The sequence below is a fragment of the Epinephelus lanceolatus genome, chromosome 17 (assembly GCF_041903045.1).
Source record: "Epinephelus lanceolatus isolate andai-2023 chromosome 17, ASM4190304v1, whole genome shotgun sequence".
NCBI lineage: Eukaryota > Metazoa > Chordata > Actinopteri > Perciformes > Serranidae > Epinephelus > Epinephelus lanceolatus.
Genome location: NC_135750.1, coordinates 26131414 through 26151924, shown reverse-complemented (window position 1 = coordinate 26151924; position 20511 = coordinate 26131414). Strand labels below are relative to the sequence as shown.

The following is a 20511-nucleotide window of genomic DNA, read 5'->3' as shown; positions in this document are numbered from 1 at the left end:
ATGTCTGTCCCGTGCTTTCTTACATTTTGCGGTAGTGATTGGAATTGACAAGGACAGTGCAGCTGAGATGACTGTGCTGAGCATGTCCTTGTTCTGCATTGTGCCTTGATTTTTGTAAGCCAATTAGCTAGATTAGAAAGCATAATCAATACAACCTCTTTGTGCAACCCCACTGCTGTCCTCTCATTAGACAAACAACCTCTGCCTGCCTAAACAACGTGGATTAACCACACTTCTTGGCTCTCATAGGATATCTCCTTCTCTCAAGGCCCACTGTGTTTTTAGGCATCTGTGGAACAGAGTTAAAAAGTGTGTCCTATAGCAACTAAACATCCCATTCTGAGCTCTACAGTGACATTTTATATGTGACAGAGAATCACTGCTTCCACTTCTGTTGGATATTGTGTCTTTTTAAAGCACCGGTCGATTTTCAACGTGTCTTTTCATGGATCAGCAGCTCCAGGTCGTCAATAGATTTTGTTGGAATCTCCACTGCGTGTCCAACAACCCAAAAGGATATTGCTGTTTTTTTTTCTTTTTTCTCCTGAACAGTAATTTAAGCCTGGTGTGCTCTGTAAAAAATCACTCAACCATGTCGTAATAGTTCTGAAAACGGTCAATAGAGTCTTGACCTTCTGTAAATGCGAGCAGCAAGTTGATGAAAATGCCTCTCTTTTTTTGGTAGGTAGATTTTGGCACAGGCGCACAAGCTAAATACTGTCAGTGCATTGCAAAACTCTCCATCTTACATTAAGTCTGCTGTTGGGGTTTAAAAGCAGAGCAGGTCGTTATTTGTTTAAATCAAGTGAAACAAAGACAGCTGGGTGAGATCATGTCTGTCTCCAGTCTTTTTCTTAATGTATCACATGAATAAGTATGACATTTATCTATGTAATATCAATGAATATTATTTACTCAAGTAGGGGAGACTGGGGACGGTTGCAACATTTGCATTATTCTTGGTTACTCAGCAACTATTTGGACTAGACCAACCAAATTTTCATATATCAAACTTATATCTGTTTGATAATTACCCATGCTATTTAAAGATGATGGCATATGATACATCATCAATATTTATTTGAATGGAAGAAATCAGATGTTGCAACTGACTCCAACCCTGGGGACGCAATATGTATCTGTGTGAACAAAACCAAGACAATACAAATAATTTAAAAAAAAAAGCAATCCAAATCTTTTGTGTGCCCCAAAACAACTTTTTGTATTAAAAATGCAGTTGTGTGGTCTGTTGTGATGTGGATTCTTAGCCTTGCAACAATCGTTGCAACCACCCCCATCCTACCAGCCACGACTACACACACCTTGACACATGCTGACTGTGTCACTTAGAATTCAACAAAACAATGATTCAAACAGCAAAACAATGATTCAGGCCTTGAAGCAATGAGCCAATTTTTACAGTCCAGAATGGATGAAAAGCCACCTAACGAATTCATCTCGTTGTTAACAGAGTGGACTTTGAAACAATTTATCCAGATTCGTAACATTATTAAACGTAATTGGAGTATACTACATAGTGACTCACTTTTGAAATCTCTGTTCCCTGAACCTCCTGCTTTTGTTTCTAAAAGGGCCCCCACCTTACAAGACAAACTAGTCCACAGTTACCTGACACCAAAAACTACCTGGCTTCACAAACACAAGCCTGTGGGTAACTTTCCCTGCGGCAACTGTTGCTACTGTGAGAATGTTTCTAAAACAGTCAGGTTTGTGGATGTATTTACTAACAAGAGCTACAAGATTAATCATTTTGCCAACTGTAATACTTCTTTTTTGGTGTACCGTCTTGAATGTCCCTGTGGATTCTTTTATATTAGGAGAACCAAAAGAAGATTCAAGGACAGGCTCGGGGAGCATAAAACTGCCATTCGCACAAGAAACACTAACTATCCTATGGCTGTTCATTATGATCAAGCAGGACATGGAAGTCCTTCCTCCCTAAAAGCAGTGGCTATTGATGTTATACCTAACCATATAAGAGGTGGTGACAGACTGAAAAAACTCCTTCAGCGAGAAACATTTTGGATTGTCACTTTAAAGGCCACTGAGACCCCTGGTCTTAATGATGAGATTGATTTTTTGCCATTTCTCTGATTCCCAGTATTGAAACTGATGTATTGTAATTTGTGTATTGAAAATCCTTGTCATATTTTGTACAGCAGCCTACATTAATGTATATAAGGTACGGTTAAAAAACACAACATTATTGCTTTGCTAAAATCACTTCTGGCAAAACATTATTCATGTAAGCTTGTCTATTTGCTTTATGGATATTAGACATTATTATTATTAGACATGATCTATTGATATGGGGGATCTTTATCTCCTTGTTGTGTTTTTTTCCCCACATGCCTACATGTTCTCTGTGATTTTTCTGTTTTTTTTTTATACACCTATATTGCCTACATCTTTGGCGCCCCCTGCTGTTTACTTATTTGTGTCAAACAGAATGCCAATCTCACCTGTATATAATTGAGATTGATTAGTTGTTTGTCAGACCCTGAAGAAGACTTTGGTTGATACGCGTAGGTCTGTCTTGTTGCCTTTGCTCTAATAAAAGTTACTTTATATATATTTATATATTTTTACCTGAAGACGGAGTGCCTCAGTTTTTTTTTTCTTGGTTGTCTGCATTTTTTTTTCTTTTTTACATACAGCAAGACTTCCTTGGTTTTTTTTGTTCAGTGATTCAGGATGATTACAGTATAACTATAGGCCTGTGTGTGTGTGTGTGTGTGTGTGTGTGTGTGTGTGTGTGTGTGTGTCTATTTCCCAATAAAAGCAGCAGCAGATGTTGATTGTGTATTTTGCCTCCCTGGGGGGTGGGGCTGGGTGCAATGCATGTGTTCAGTGTAACCGGAAACTGAAACCGGAATCGGAAAATGGGATCCCGACTGGAAAAAAAAAATCACGTGTGAATGCCGCCTCAAGTTGCCGAGCTGACGTCATACGTGCAGAAACATGGCAGACAAAAGTAAATGTTCAGTTAATGGTAATAAACGCTAATTATTCACATATTGCATGTCACTTTTTGCTCACATGTAATTTGCATTATGGTATCAGGTTGTAACCTCACCATTGTTGCCCAAGTGATCGAGATTATTTAGAAAAGTTATTTATTAGCAGTAAGGTAAAGCAATATTCACATAGTTTTTGGGGACGCACTGGTGCAGCAACAAGTCTGGGACAAAATCACTTTGCAATAAACTGTTATAAACTTGTTTTTAAACGCTCGTAGCAATAAAATAAGCACATCTTGGTGGCGACCGTGTTGTTGTATGACTTCATTTCATTAACACACCAAGGTCGAAAGAACCTCTTTCCAACTTGGGAAATGGGACCATCCGAGGAGCACGTGAATGCAGCATGTGCCACGACTTGAGCAAGTTTCTGATTGGAGGAATAACACCTGCTGCAACCGTCCCCAGTCTACCCCACTGTACTCGAGTAACATTTTGAGGTACGTAATTTTCCATTTATCTGTACTTTACCTTTTTAACTTTATTGTACTTTGTACTGCAGTACATTTATTTGACAGGTGTATTTACTGGTTACTTTGCAGACTGAGATGTGTTGACTCATAAAAAAAATTGATCAAAATAGTCGATGAATCATGGGTGATAAATGAAAATTATCCTGCAACTATTCTGATGATCAATTCACTGACATTTTCCAGCTCATCATGATCTAAATCCAGCTTCTCAACTGCGAGGATTCATTGCCTTTCCCTTTTTTCTACATCACTGTAAACTGAAGTTTTCATTTTTTAAAATACTATTTTATTTCCCCTGTGCTATTTCCTGAAATTTAATAGACCAACAGGTTAATCGATTAATTGAGAAACTAAATGGTGGGATCAATCGTAATAAACATAATCGCAGCCCAAGATAAGATGCATTGGAACAGATTTATTAAATTTCCCACAATATATAAAATGCTACAAAAATTCTCCACCTGCGAGCTACAGCATTATCATGCATTTGTAATGATAATATATAATGCATAATCAATTAATATATAATCCCATTCTGCCTGCATAAGGCATTCTTAACACTGTAAAGTATAATTAGCTGATTCGGAATGCGGGGGTTTTACTTGTATGGGAGTGTGTTTCTACACTGTCCTTGGCTCCGTGTTGAGGCTTTTAGAAACTTTTTTGTAAGCAGCTTAGTTCAGGAGTGTATCTTTGTTTTCTGCATTTGTGCCCACGGTGCAGAAAGTGAGTAACAGTTTCCAGTGAGTGGAGTATCTCCAGTGCGCATGGCACAAGGCAACACGGCTGCACTCAAGTGCAAATGTAAATCCTCTGTTATCTGAGGACTATACCTCATTAAGGACGCACCGGGATACTCCTTTAATTCTGCCAACTGCACAACATTAAATGTCTCATTTAATCTGCTGGCTTTCTTCTGCAGAGGGATGCTGTAGTGTCTGATTTGTATAGCGGAGAGTGAGCTCACCATATGCACTGATCACAGGATGCAATGTGCCACTCTAACGTCCACATGAGAGCTGCGGCTCCACTCCACTCCACAGCAAGGAAGCCTGAAGATTGATGACTTTATCTGAGAGCGGGAACTGGCTTCTCCTGCGGCGCATAAATCTCTAACTTGCAGAATCCCGAGCGTCATTTTTGTGGAGGAACATTTTGGTGCAGGGGAGCCAGAGGATACTACTACTGCTGCTTGCATTTGCACAAAGAAGCGTTCAGCGCGTCCGGTTGGATTATAAGCTGCAGTCCACTTCCCAACCAACTGCATTGGCACAACTGTGTGAGAAAATGCATCCATCATGAAACAATGCGCCGGCAGCTTTTCTTATGAACTCTTCCAGTGGATCTGCAGACTCCCATCCACAAGTGGAGCGTTTTTCTGCCTTTCCGCTCAAAAATCACTTCACAAGTACAATGGGACAACGTGGTGGGCTAAGTGGAGGGAATGTTGCCTATAGAAGTGTAGTGAGAGTGCAGGGCAGTGACTTCCAGAGGACAACTGCAGACGAGTGAATGCCGTCTCCGATGTGGAGCTTGTCGCTGTCCGACGCGCGCGTGGTGCTGAAATTTGGATGATGCCTGGCCAGCGACTGCAAGGCTGCCGCTCCCTGCACCTCAACGAGGACAACGGCCGCTTCGTGCTGCTCGCCGTCCTCATCATACTGTACCTGCTGTGCGGCGCTGCGGTCTTCTCGGCCATAGAGAGGCCCTCGGAGCTGCGGGCTCACGGCCGCTGGAACGGGACGCTCCACAACTTCAGTGAGACCTTCAACATCAGCCTGCAGGACCTCAACTCCTTCCTGCGGGAGTACGAGGCTGCCATCGCCGCCGGGATCCGGGCTGATGCTCTGAGGCCACGATGGGATTTTACAGGGGCTTTTTATTTTGTTGGAACTGTGGTGTCGACTATAGGTGGGTGATCTATGCAGCATTCACTCATATCCCTGACCTTTTGCTTGCAGCCATGGTGTCCTTTAAATACTAGTTGAAAAACACATCTTGTTCCATATAAAACCATGTAGCCAACCCCACATGAACCCTCACAAATACAACACAAATGCATAGTAATCAGCACACACCAGTAAGACAGTCATAATTAGATCTTTTAGTAGGCATTGGAGTCTGAATGCTGATCCAATTTGGGATCTAATGCCTTGATGAAGCCACATTCAAGACAAATAAGTTGGAGAATATGAATATGGCGTCTGTTTGTCAAATAATCATATCATTACTGACAGTCTGGATGTCAAAGGGACTGGAGCTGCCATCCCTGCAGGCTGCTTTCTTTCCACTGGCTTACATACAGAATAACAGATTAACATTTTTGTTTTTTTCCAGTCATGTGTTACATTTTGGCTGTGAGGGACTTTGGCAACGGGGGCGACATCTGACTCGCCTGCCAGGAACGGCACACTCATCCCTGGCTATAGGACAGCACCCATGGGTGCAGTCTCTCTCTTTTTTGTCACATTTCCATTCAAACCAACAGGAATGTCAATGAGAAGCCCCGTCTGCTCCCCCTCATTTAACATTTACTCGTGCAATAGGTCAGAAAAGAGCAAGTGTCCCTCGCAGGGCACCCTGAGGGCCAGTGGTGTGGTGCACTGCATGGCTGATGGCTCCGACACCCGCCAAGCCCTCGGCCCCTCCCTCGCCGGTGGGTAGAGAGGAGCCACAGCATGCAGGGAGTGAGTGAGTGAGTGTGAACGGGTGAACAAGCAAATAGAAACACTCTAGGTAGTCATTTTAGCTGACAGCTGCTGTCTATCTCTGACCTTGCCCTCAACACACATAAACACACACACACATGCACACACACTGTATGTACACTGTGATTCCTCAGGCACCTCCAATTAATTGAAAACTGTAGCAAGGAGAGCAATAAGGAAAACTGATGGCTGTGCATGAGTGCGCAGAGAGAATTGGATCCACATGAGCAAGAAACCTGTCAGAACTTTATTTACTGTAGACCTGCCATGAGAGCTTTACTGGCTCCTCCACCTTCTTCCACTCAGATACACAAAGCTTCCAGGCAGCCCGTGCAAGCAGCTCACCCAGTCACAGGAGGGAACCACAGCAGCTGTGTTTGTGTACATGTCTGTGGCAGGATGAAATCCTTTGTGCTTCAGTTGTCATGCAGCAGCACGCAGTCTTCCCCCGACAAGTAGGATCACATAAACTGACTCAGCTGCTTAGGGACGAACACAAAAAAAAAGTGGAAAAAAGGGTGATGTCTCTCTCCACAGTATTTGTCTTTTTCATGTGCTTGCATGGATTTCTGTCTAGATTTCCATCTCACTTTGATCTCCGACGCCCCCCTACCCCTCCGGCTTGTGTGCTACTTTTTCTGCATGCTTGTGAGCCACTGATATGAAAGGGATTTGGGGGCCTCCCCACACAACTCTTTATCAGAGTGGCATCCCCCTGTGCACTCTAGACACTCCTCCCAAACACTTCCCGCCTCTGACTCGGCTGTGGCAGAGGCTTCAAATCAGCTGTGACACTTTGCTCCCCTTGATGTGCCTCCACAATATCACTTTGAAGAATGAAAGTGAAGCCCTGGCCACTTGAGGCGCTTGTTTACCAAGAGTTCTGGCCAGATTCAACGGCCATTAGTACCGCACCTAGTGTGTAGTTTCCCAATTTCAGGAGATGCTGCAGAACACAAATTGTACATGGCAGATTTTTCTAAACCATGAGCTAGACAAATGCAGAAAAATCAGCTTTTCGACTGATTCTTTACAGTTTAAGCACTTTTTTTGACAAAAATCTCATCTCAAAGTTAACTCAATGGCTGCTCTGATGCTTTTGATCATAGCAAAGGATGTTCCTCAGCAAATGATGTTGCCCACTTGTCATGAAAATGTAGGTGTTTGAATATCCATTTTTTCAGAGCATTCTGAGGACTTCATGTCCATGTTTGCTTAAAAGAAAATATTGATTCTGAGGTCACAGAATGAGCTTCCAACGTAAACACTTGTGTATGTATTGATCCATGGTGCCCAGCGGTTTAATTGTAATGAGTTTTCCTGTAGCACTCTGAGCAGGTTCACATTTGAAATGCTCCAACAACTATTAGATGGATTAATGTGACATTTAGAGGAAAATATTGATTTGTCCAGTGCTTTGGTTTATGACCAAATATCTGCAAAACTAACCTCCACATTTGCGTCAGCTGTGCTTTGTGTTTGGTGCTAAATTAGCAAATGTTAGCATGCTAACATGCTAAGCTAAGATGGCAGCCAAATGTTACCTGTTAAACAAATCAATATATATGGAGATCTAGATCAGGCCTGGCAGCCATGAGGGGTTTTTAGGGGTGTCAGCCACATCAGTTGTATTTTTTGCCTCTCCTGTTTAATCTTCATGCTGTAGAGGTAAAAACAACAAAGATTTTGAGATAGATGTGACCACTTGGCTGTTGCTTCAGAACCCTGAACAGCGACCTGGAATGCATCTGTAGGTGGAGCGCTATCTGTAGTACTGAAACAGAAAGTGATAGATATAGACAGCACATTTCACTTAGTTATTTTTTGTAGCCTGCTTGTTTTTCATAGTTGTAAACAGAACTTAAAACATAGCCAAAATTCATTTTCCCCATTGTAACAATCTACAGACAGAAGGGGCACAACAGGGAAGTGAAAGGACAGTCAACACAAGAGAGAGAAGAGACAAACCATAAACAGCTGTCTCTGAACCTGTCCCTCTGCTTAATTTGACTGAGAATGTTCATAAGTTTTAAGAAAATATTTAGGACTCTGCTAACGCTATGCTCTCCTGTGCATGCTCTGATTAATAAATGTATGCTTTGATTATGAGACAGTAGAATAGTGTTGTTTAGCCTTTCAGTGGCTGTTGCATGGTTAAATCAATGCGGTTTATTTTTTGTAAGAAAAAAAAAAATGCCCCTTCCAAATTTTTCACAGCCCTCTCAGTCCCTCTATCCTGGCACCTGGCCTGATTTTGACACAGCGGCGCTGCCACCCAGTCTAAATGCCAGTCTGTCCCAGCGGCCAATCACGGTGCTGAGATGAAAAAATCAAAAGCACAAAAATTCACCATTCTGAAAGAGACGTCTGTAAAACTGCTAAAACGACACCTTGAACTGCAAACAACTTCTATTACTACTCTTTGTGAATGTAAAAAAGCCTAGAAAATCAATTTTTATTTGCGTAACGTCATCCCAAAGTGAAGTCTTTGCACAGAGTCCAAAAGCTAGAAAACTTTTTTGGCTTTTGAGTGTGGCAATCAGTTTGCATACAAGTGAGTGAGTACCACCTGTGAGTCCCTATAAGCCATATCCTTGGATAAACATCCACATTTTAGCTTTGTCTTTGTGAGAATGTTAGCATGTTGACATCAAAGCACTGCTGTGTCTGAGAACAGCCTCACAGAGGCACCAGTGTGACTGTACACTCTCATCTTGTTGAAGCACTGGATTGAAGTTGAGCTTGTTTTTGTCAACATCAAACTCCTGGTGTTGTTGTCCTACATTTTCAGACACAGCTCTACTGTTGCATGCTCATTAAAGAGGGCACAAGAGTCTGCTCTAAACAGAATTTCTATTAATAAGAAAGCTATTTATAAGCCTCAAGGCTGATTGATAGCTGCTGACTGCCAATTAGGACAGCTCCCTGTAACCAGTTGTGGGCCTGGAGGTCTCCTTGTGAGCTGCTATGATGACATTTTGGAGAAACACTTTGTCAGGTTTGAAGTGCTCACGGGGGGCAATACTTGTCTGAGAATCAAGTGTACTTAGCGATGCCTGTCTGATCTGAGACTTTAAACTTGTTGAGATCGAGTGGGATAAGCCGGCTAGGTTAGGGCAGTTAGCTGTTCTGCAGTTATGAAATTCAGCTGCAGATTCGGATCATCTTCTGGGCTATTTATTCCTGGGTATAGACTCTGTCGTGCCTCTCTTTGCCCCTGGCAGCCACTGCAGTTCCTAGCTCCATCACACTCATATCCACCCACTCAGAGAAGCCACAAAAGCAGACAAGGCAAAATAGGACAGTTTAACCAACTGCACAATACAAGCCCTGATGCAGTTTGTCCTTTAAATGAGGCCTGATTTAACCTCCTTGCAGTCCACAACTTGCGAAATGAGGGTAAATGTCAGAGGAGTTAAGAGAAGATAAAATCCTGTTAAACCCAGAGCTGTGCTGCAGCAGGATGACAGGGCGCTCTGCCCTCAGGATACACTGGGACAGGCGTTGCCTTTTCCCTCACAAGCCCATGATCCCAGATTAAAATGTGATATTTAAATCATAGCATCCTTATTAGGCCTAATTTAAACTGTAATGTACAATTTAAATATTGACACTGAGAGAGGTGTTAAAACAACTCTGTGGTGTTTTCTAGGTTGCAGTTGTTAGTGTAACATCAGACTGCATTGGAAACGGCTCTCAAAAGTTAACTTAAAGCTGCACTAATCAACATTTCCACATTAACAATGGATCAATTGACTGTGTGGTGTAAAAGGATTTGCTTGTAGTGACGAACCCACAAAGAACAGTCACCTAAATCTGCAGTTCCATTCAGCTCTACAGAGCATTTTAGCACCTTTCAGCTCATTGTTTTGGTTTTACATACCACAACTTGACTTTGGTTCACTGTCATGATGCTCATAAATGTTGTTTTCACAGCAGCCCGCTGTTTTAGGCAACATTGTTCACTCCATGCCTGCCACCAAACAGTAAATAGAAAAAGTTAGGGACTAGATGGTGAATATATTGAAGCATTTAACAGCTAAAGAGCTCAGGACTTGGTGGAGACCAAAAAAGAGCCAAATGGAGACTGAATATTCAGCTTAAAGGTCCAGTGTATAGGATTTAGTGGCATTTAATGCTGAGGTTGCAGACATGAATATTTCCCCATTTGCCAAGCGTGAAGGAGAACAATAATGGCCGACACAAAAATGCAAATGGACCTCTGTAGAACCAACGATTTGTTTATCCTTTCTTGGCTACTGCACAAGCAACATGGCGGACTCCGTGGAAGAGGGCCCACTCTGTATGTAGATATAAACAGCTCATTCTGAGGTAACAAAAACAGAATGAATCTTACTTTCAGGTGATTATAAATCAGTGGAAACATTGTTGTGAATACCATATACCTTTTCTGCCAGTAGATGCCGCTGAATCCTTCACACTGGACCTTTAAACTTGGTAGGTCACCTGAAAACCCAGTTTGCAATTAATGCTTATGTCTGTTTTTCTTTTTAAGATTATGTTTTGGTGCTTTCTTGCCTTTTATGAAAGTACAGTTTTGAAATGTGAAAGGGGGAGAGAGAAAGGGCACGATATGCAGCAAAGGGCCGCAAGCTGAAATCAAACCCCTGGCCACTGCGGCAGTGACACTGCCTTTGTGCATGGGGCACCAACCCTACCTACTGAGCTACTGGACGCCCCGTACTGGTTCATATCTGCTGGATTTATAAATCAGCATACTGGAAGCCGTTTCAACTTTACATAGTGATACTATGTGAATGTTTACAGCCTGCTCTGTTGCTCACAGGTGGACTCTGACACATTATAATGCATGAACATTATTAACATCATAAACAGTAGAGTAGCATGTGTGGCAGGGCTCACTTACTGTAGCTGGATTTGTCCACTCAGTTCTGTAGTAAATGGACTCAGCTTGTAGGAGTGAGTCTGTCAAATAGTAGTTTGACATTTGATCATAGCACCCTCATCAAGCTAACATATATACCATTTATGACCTTAGACCACAGTGCAAGACTGTAGCTACCCTTCAGGTTTCACCAAATCTGTGCCGGTGGTGTCAGAGACAGCACTTTTGAGTTAAAATATGATATACAGTCAGTCCACAGTTTGCTGTAAACCCAGGACACGGTGCCAAAATGCATAACTTTGCAGAGCTGCCCAGCTGTGTTGGGGATATCAAGTTTATGTGCGAAATTTGATTTTATTTTATAGCTCCCACCTCAGGCAAATCAATGTCTCTCACCATCCTGCCAAGTATTGTGAATCTCAACACCACAGATGTTACATGTCCAGCAGACTACAGAGTCCTGTAAATGAACACTAGATCTGACCTCCACTACAGAGCTCCAGAGAGGATATTTATTAGGTTTTGTATTCTCATTATATTACAAAAAATATTATCTTGTTCTCTCAACCTAAAAATCATTTGCTGTAATCAAAATGTAATTATTGGAGACACATTAACTCGTTATGACATTATATTCAGTTCCTGAAGCAAGTATGCTGCGATAAAGAAATTAAAATTTTGTTAACTGAAGAAAACTACAAGCTTATTATGTCACGATCACAAGGAAAGATTTATAAATATTACAATTATTGTCCTCTCCCTCATTGTGCAGGGTGAGTAAACAATCAGGCCTAACGGTTTAGTGTGTGTTATCTTCCTTGTGTCATCTTCCTCGTCTTCTTGTGCCAATTTAAAAAGTGCTGATTAGGCAGTCCAATCTCAGCAGTGAGGAACACTTGTGCGGTCTGTGCAACTATTACACGCTTGTCTGACCAGGGCCCATGTATCTGGGATGAAACTGCAAACCAAATTTGCGCCGTATAACTCACGAGTCTCTGAGGTTACAAGACAATGTCACCTCAGACTGGCTGAGCATGCATTTGGCATTTAAGCAGTTTGAAATGTCACATGATAGACTCCGTGGATTCCTGAAGGCAGGCTGTGTTTTTGCTTTGATGTCGTGTTCATATTTAGATTAACCGCTCGGTGCCGCCTCGCTGGGACAAAACCATCTGTGTTGTCGTTACTGTCGGTGTATGTTATGAGTGCGTTTACAGGAGGTGGGTGGGAAAGGTTTTCAGTCTGTGAAAGCAGATTCATCGGTGCACAGCGTTGTTTGTTCTTGCCGTCTGTCTCTCACTTTGGCATTGTTGCTAGACTGTCCCAGACAGTCTGGACTTCTGTCTAACATCTATCTCAAATCTAACTACTTTGCTCCTGTGTTCAGAACTACAGCACACTCTCTTATTTAGATTGGTTCATTCAGTCATTTTGATCTCTTCATGCAGTGAGTTTCTGTGGGACAACACTGAGAGTGTGTTACAAAAGAGTCTTCTCATATTATACAAGCAGTGCATTACATAATGAGATGGAGATCACTTTACAGTCCATTGTACAGAACCACTAGAAGCCGGTCAGTACGACTCTTTATTCTGTACCTTGTCTCTGCTGCCATCTTTTTTTCTGTCTCTTCTCTTCAGATCTCCCAGGCTGCTCTGTGAAATCACAGACTCAGAGGAAATGTCACTGGTAAAAATGGAAAACAGAGGGCCTCCAGTCACATGAAAGGCACTGGGAGTCTTTTTAGACTGCGTGCAGTCCAGACACAAAAATTGTGTCCCCAGTGAGGAAGTGGAGCTCGATTGCACCACTGCTGCATAGAAGGTCCAGAGAGCTGTGTCTTAATTAATTGAAGTGCTGTGCAATTAATCTCTATTAACGGATCTGCGCACATGAATGCAGAATCAGTAGGTAAACGGACAAGATTTTGGTATTTGAAGTGTTCTGGTTTCCATTTGTAGTCCAAGTGGTATTGACCAATCATGTTTGAGCTGGCTTTGGTTGCTTATAGGTCCATGTGGAGAGCAAAAGAAGTGGAATGTATTGGCTGAAATGCAATCTAAGATCCACACAGCTACTGTCTAAAGGTGTTTTAGCTTTTCTTTTTTCATTTATTTGCAATCATATGCAGATATCTGTTTAAAAATGTTATAGATGTTATAGGCCGGGGGTTCGAACCCAGGGTGGGGGAGCCCTTCTGTACGGGTTTGCATGTTCTGTGTCAGTGTGGGTTTTCTCCGGGTACTTCTCCTCCCACAATCCAAACACATTCAGGTTAGGTTAATTGGTGATTCTGTCTCTATGTGTCAGCTCTGCAATAGTCTGGTGACCTGTCCAGGGCCTGCCTCTCGCCCAGTGTCAGCTGGGATAGGCTCCAGTGATTTCATGCCAGCCATCGTAGTTCTCCCCATTCCCTCAAGTCATTAGGTTACATAATCTTGGAACCATAAATGCCTGTAGATAATTCCAAGGCAATCCATCCAATAGTTCTTGAAATATCAACCTGGACCACAGTGGTGGACTGACCGACCAAACAAGCAACATTTCCCTCCCTAGAAAACAGAAAAATAAATACATAAAACAAACAGACTTATTGCTGAGAAAATTGAGGCAAACTGATAAATGGACAAATCAAAAAAATAATAATAACTGTTAAATTGACAATCACCCACTCAAAGAGCTTGATATTAGAGTCGGAGAAATTACCACCATTCCTCCCACTTCCTCTCCTCAATGGGTGCTTCCTGATGTGGAGTGGAAATGTGTGTATGTCATGTGTGCATGTGTGTGTGTGTATAGAGGGCCAACCTGCTGAGAAGCACTGGCTTCAATAAATCCCCATCTTACTTAACTGCTGTTGTACAGGATGGCTGTGCACACCTCTGCGCTCTGTCACAGCGGGTCATAAATCTGCCCTGACTCGCTCAGGCGCGCATTCGCCTACAGTAACTCAGACTGAAATCATCATGGCCAACTGATACCAAGATCATTTTAGAGGACACAGCAGATTTGCTGGGCTTCCTCCTCCTCCTCAAACTGATTAACATTTCACTGATTCTGCTCTTTGCACCGGCCAAGGCAAGGAAAGAATAAACTCTGTGTGCTCTTTGCACTCTGCAGTCTTGTGACCTGCTTCCTATCAGGGCTAATTTCAACAGCCATTTTAAATTATATTCTGGTGTTATATTTTGATTATCATCAGTTTCTCCGACAACCCAATTTGCACCGGTGCTGACGTCAATGCTGACTTGCAGCTATGAGAGTTTCAACTTTCCCCCATAAGCAGAAAAGTCCCCCTCTTGAAACTTTTAGATTGGTCGGCAACCTTTGATGCAGTGAAAGTAAAAAGTGTCGCCATGTTGCAGAAAGCCTGCATAGCAGATTCCACCAGCAGAACGTTTATCTGCATCTTGGGGTCATGTGTATAAATAGTTATCAATGTTAATAAGCTAACAGCAAGTTGGCAAACAGTGTGATTTGGCAGCTGTCCATTTGTCTCTTTGTGTGAAGGAGGGGCTGCTTGTGTGAGAGCAGAGAGACACAGGAGGACATGCTGCACTTTTGTATCTTAAAACTGCGCAAATGCAACCAGCATGCTGAAATAGTACATTGCAAAATATTTAAATGGTACCTTTTATGCTTTCCCTTATTTTCTGTCTTATATACTGTATAATGTTGCAAAGATGGATTTTCATATTAAATGTGCCCAAAGTTTCAAGAAATGAGATAAAATCATTCAAAAGTAATCTGTGTTAACTTTTGAGACAAGTTGGTTTCAGCTGTTGATGGATTTCTTTATATGGTCATCTGCTCCAGGCATGCTACTGCAAGTGTTTACATAACGTAGCCTACAATGCTACATGCAGCTACATGCTAACGTCAGGGAAAAAAACGCTCTTGGTTGCCAATGTTAACTTCTCCCTGATTTCAGGTCATATTCCTGCTGGAACATGTCCAGTTGTCAAGATTTTGATTTATCTATCTATGATTTATTCACAGCAGAAAGTTTGGCTATACTCCATTGTACTCAGTTCCACGGCTACAATGACGGTGTAGAGACCAGGCCCCCAGGAACAGCAGCAGACTTTGAAGCCATTTTGACATAATGGCCAAACTGTGTGACTACATCTTCCAGGTCCATCACCTGATGCCATTGGGCCCAAAAAGCTTTTTTTCCCATTAACTTAGGCTGCTCTCAGACCTAGAGTTCGCTTTGTTCCGAATCAGGGACTACTTTTCGTACAAAGTTGCATAATTGCCTAGAGTTGGTTCGTGCTCTCACAGCAGCATTTACAAGTGGACCAGATCAAATGCCTTGCGTGAGGAAACTGCTCTTGATTGGTCAGAGTTTCCATGCAAGAAAAATCCTGGAAGTAAACAAGACGTTGAAGAAGAGTACACTTGCAAGAGAAATGCAACACTTTCTAATGTCACAATGGAGGGACAACTATGCAGGTTGATTTTAGCGCTGGTCATCGTGGACAATATTGCTTGCTTTGTTCATTTTAGTCAAACCATACAGTTTGAAAACGAGGCGCGGCTCCGACTAGAAAACAATGTTTCGATGCACATTAATAATCCTCCAGGACTGTAACATGATCATGCTTAAGCCAAACAATGCGTAATTTAGTTCAGATCGAGTTTGGAACACGTTCTCAGCACAAACGAACAGCACCAGAGTTTGTTTGTAATCTGACAGAGACCACCTCTTCAAGAAGGCCACAGTCTGGTTATTTTGGTGCGCACCCTAGTGCGATTGCCGTGTTCACAACTGCCCAAATGAACCGCACTTAGGGGGGAAACAAACTTGAGTTCAATTGAACTGAACCAAACAGGGCTGGTGTGAAAGCACCCTTACATTGTGAAGAAGTCTGTAAATAATTTTTTTTGAGTGTCACAAACTCCATGAAATGATTCATTTCACTCCCAGGATTTGATCCATTTGGTCTGATAACATTTCAAAAGTCTAGAGGAGCCACACCATTAAATCATTTTATCCCCATTCAAGTTAGCAGAGGGCTAAACTGGAAGTTAGTCTCTGATGGGCCTAACAATGTGGCAGAACTGGGTCATTTTAAACCTGGGAAGTCAATTTTTTTTTGGCTTTACGCGCCACTGAGCAGCTTTCATAGGGATGAACGTGTCCTTACCTCCAACGCTGTGTCCAATTCTCTTTAAACAACCTAGGCAGAGACACTAAAATCATAAGACATGTAAATGCTGACCAATTAGAGCAGACTGGGCATTTTCAGGAGGTAGGCTTAAAGAGACAGGACATAGTTGAATAGGTATTCAAGCACAGACAGCCTGATGAAAATATAGTTTTATTAAAGCATGTAGGCATGTTTTAGTATAAACCCGAAATGCAAGTATGAACCGAAAAATGAGCACAAAAGGTTTGAGATGAATTAACATTCTGTCACATCAGATTCAATCCTCATTCCTTTGAGCCTCAGTCCAGACCTCTACACAGAACACAATGACGGCATAACACACGAGAAAACGAGGAGGCATGCATGACTTTTGAGCATGACCTTGCATCAGTCAGACGGTTGATCAAAATGTTAGATTACAAGATGACATGCATGGCATCCTGGGTGGCACGCTAGCGGGAGTCTATTGGCTGTTGCATGTTACACATCTGCCTTCGAGAGGAATGACAGGAAACTCAAACACGAGAGCTCGTTGAAAATTGGAAAGTAGATGCAGTGTCGGCCACTCATGTTGAATTTTTTATACACCAGTCTGTTTGGATTAGAGGAAACAACACTCCTGATCCTTTCCTTTATTTCAGCAAAACTGTGTGAGATTCTCGGTGAATCCACACCGGCCTCTGAGCAGATCAGCTGGATTTCAGCCAGCACAAGAATTTAAATCATTCAAGTAACAGACCTACATCTCTAACAGCCTGTATCCACATTAATTTGGCATACATTTGGATTATTAAATAATTATTATCCTTGGAAAACACCAGGATCACACGAGAGCTGAAAGTGTTGAAATGCATATATTTTGTCGTCATGCCAGCATTCACAAATTACTCAGCTACCTCCAGGCTGGCAGCCTCTGGCAGAGCCTCAAACTCATAGTGGGCAGATTCAGTTAATAGAAAGTAAAATATAATTTAATTGTGAGCAACAGAGCATTGCCTCTTCATTTCTCCGAGGCAGCTTGCTGTGGTTTGTCTGGTGTGATCCAGGATCATTATTGCAGCTGTCACTAACTTAGCAGTCCCTGACAGGAATCAGGTTTTTGCCCAGCCTTAAATTTCAGGGACTTGTGCTCTCACATTATCAGTAATGAAAAACCATTATATTGAATTATTGGCTGGGCCTCAAGCATTCATTTCCTGCTGGCATCTGATTCCACTGTTTTCATGTGGTGGCTAAAAAATCTGAACACATACAGTTCTTTTAAGGGAACAGTGTGTGAGATTTAGGGTGATTTATTGGCATCTAGTGGTGGAGACTGCAGTTTGCAACCAGCTGAAACTTCTCTCAGTTAGAATTACTTAAGTGTTCATTGCTCAGGAGGTTTGGAGCCGAATTATCTGGGGACATTTCTTCCTCTCCAAAACAGACGGACCAGGGGTCTCAACATTGCGTACGCACAAACAACCCGGTCTCAATCCGAAGTCGTCAAATCCAGCACTTGGGTGGTCACTTGCACCATCAGACACTGACGAAAAAGCCATCCTTTAACGTCAGCATGATATGCAGCTGGTCGCTGTTAAAGTTTACGGGTGCTCTGCGGTGTCAGGGGGAAACGTGGTGGGACAAGAATGGAAGTTAAGGCGGGTCCAACAACCACCGACTTTCAACTGGGAGAGTGTTGTTCATGTCCCGTAAGATTCTACAGCCAAACCCTGTTCTTTTTTCCTAAACCCAACCACGTACGTTAGTTGTTGGAGGAAAGAAAATGTCAATTTGGGCTGTTGTACTGACATAGTGCGTTTATTTTGAAAGAGACTGTATGTAAATGGTAAATTTCCTGTGAAAACCGAAGTGTATTTTGAAAGAAGACAATGCATGTAACGGGCATAACTTGACACGGCGTCCCAGAAAGTCCACAACATGACAGTGGTGACACAGATGGTGAGTTGGAAGCTTGATTGTAGATTGTAGAGCTATTTTTTGGTGCATGCCCTTTTTGGCTTTTGTTCGTATGTATGTACATTAGTACATTATTATGGATCCAACACACTGTTTTATGAATGAGACCTCAGGTGATTAAAACTGGTAAGACTACTGACTACAGCAGCTTTATGTTCCCAATCAGTGTTTCTCCGGTGCTGTTGGGCATGATAAAAATGGGCTGCTAGCCTAGCATTGCTAATGTGTGCTAACCTTTGGGGGGGGGCTTTGAACGCAAATTACCCTATCAGGAGCCAGTGTTCAGTTTGTCCATTCTGGGTTACGCCATGTAGAAACACAGCAGTGCAACATGGCAATCTTCATACACGAGGACCTGCTCCTTGTGTTAATATAAACAAATTATTCTGATGTAACGAAAATACAAGGACTCCTTTTTGATTATACATTCAAGAAAACATACTCATTATATTCCATTTCTGTCAATTTATCCCCCTAAATCCTACACACTGGACCTTTAATGTAACATTACAATGATACTGTCTGAACATCAGATCTATATTACCTAATATGCTGAACCTTTTGGGCTTATCACACTGATCTGAGGGTGATAGTGTTTCAAAAGCTCCACCTGGACAGGTGTGTTTACTTTGGGTAATAATACAAGAGGGCTTCATGCAGCTAAGCTTTTACTCAAACATTGACTGCACATACAGTACAAGATAGTCGGAAACACAAGGACATGCACCCTTTAGATCATTCAGGGAGAAGCTATTAATCTGATGAGAGAGTGACTCCTCAGTCACATGAAAGGACAAAATCTGTTACCGTTTGCAGACATGGACGACAAAGCCACGTGAATCTGAATTTTAATTTCGCTTATGTAAGTGCTTATGGAAGTGCTGCTTCCCTAACTGCATAACAGTGGTCTTTTCAGGTCTTTTAAAATCCTGTGAAGATGAAAAACAGATCGAAAAATGAAGAAAAAAAACCCCCAAATAAGTCTTGGCACAGATCCAGAGACAATGCAGCATATTTTTTTGACAATAAATCAATACAGACAGTGGCGGAGTCATCAATCCTCCCTGCTCTCTTTGCCAGTGAATTAAGTACCAAGATACAATTTAAAACACTCGACTCGATGCAGGTACGGAGAGGCTAAACAAATCACAAGATCAGAAAAAGAAGGAATGCAAGTTGTGTTTTATTCAAACGGTTTGTGTTTTTTTTCTGTAGATATTATCTCATTGCTTCTAACAGTGTGTCGATAACCTCAGTCTGTTTCTAATTACTGCGCAGCCATGTGTAACACAAAACACTTATCAATGCTTTGACATGCAGAACAGAGACCATTAATGCATCGCCTATATTGTGTGTGGGTGAGCTGGGTGTGAAATTCAAAGCCACATTGTTTAGTTTCACGGCACAATAGAGATATTGTTGCATGTGTAGGCTCTGGGTGTTTTATTAATATGACTGTGGCCTTGATTTAACTTGTGCATGCAGCGCACAGACTCAACAATAAAGCTGCATCTCAATGATGTATGTGACCTATTCTATCATCTGCTTTTTGTAAACCTGACAACATAGTGTGAATGTTCCTATTATTATCCAGTCTGCCAGTAACCCTGGCAGATCCTCAGCAGATGGTTTGGTGATGATGTGTCAGATCTGGCCACGTTGCTGCTTCCTCAGCCCTCTGTCCTCTCCGCAGCCCCCCGCCATGCCACCCCATGACAAATGATTTCCTGTTCGTCACAGAAACAGAGTCATCAGAGGGACGTGGCGTTTTCTGCTGCCGCTCCTATCAGGCCAATTTAAGAGTAATCCCACTAGTGGGACACAGTTGGTTTGACTGGGAGCTTGCTTTTAAGCTCGTTAATTGGGGACATGAAGAGGGAAAAGGAGGTCAAGGTTTGATTTCTGGTTTGCAAAACAGTTATAATGAATCTTTGGGTTCATTTTTCAGGCTCTCTGGGAGATGTATGTGTGTGTGTTTTGGGGGGGGGGGGGTGCGTTGTCCTCAGTGACACACAGTGACCTTCAGATTCAATGAATGTACAGCACATGTCCTTCATCCAAAGACGAAAACATGACTGAGTTAGCCTTTATTCTCACGTGGGTATCCATTAGGAGCTTTGACCCATTCAAACTGGCTCCCCTGCTGTATTCTTTTGCTCTTGTAGATTAGTGCTGACTGTCCTTATACTCCCACAATTATCAGTTGAACTCACTCACCCTAAAAGCAGATTTCTTCAGCGTGAGACTGAAATGTGCTCGGCTTTGTGATGCGTGGCCTTGTGAGGCTATTTTCCAGGAAAGTGAATCAAT

At 42.3% G+C, this 20511-nt stretch overlaps 1 protein-coding gene across 1 annotated transcript in view; it reads left to right on the top strand.

The window, feature by feature from the left end:
• Nucleotides 1–4168: 4168 nt before the first annotated feature.
• Nucleotides 4169–20511, top strand: part of kcnk12 (potassium channel, subfamily K, member 12) — a 30025-nt gene continuing 13682 nt past the window's right edge. The window contains exon 1 of the mRNA XM_033612601.2: nt 4169–5425. Coding sequence (XP_033468492.1) covers nt 5086–5425 — 340 coding nt within the window. The 5' untranslated portion in view covers nt 4169–5085. The remainder of the gene's footprint in view (nt 5426–20511) is intronic.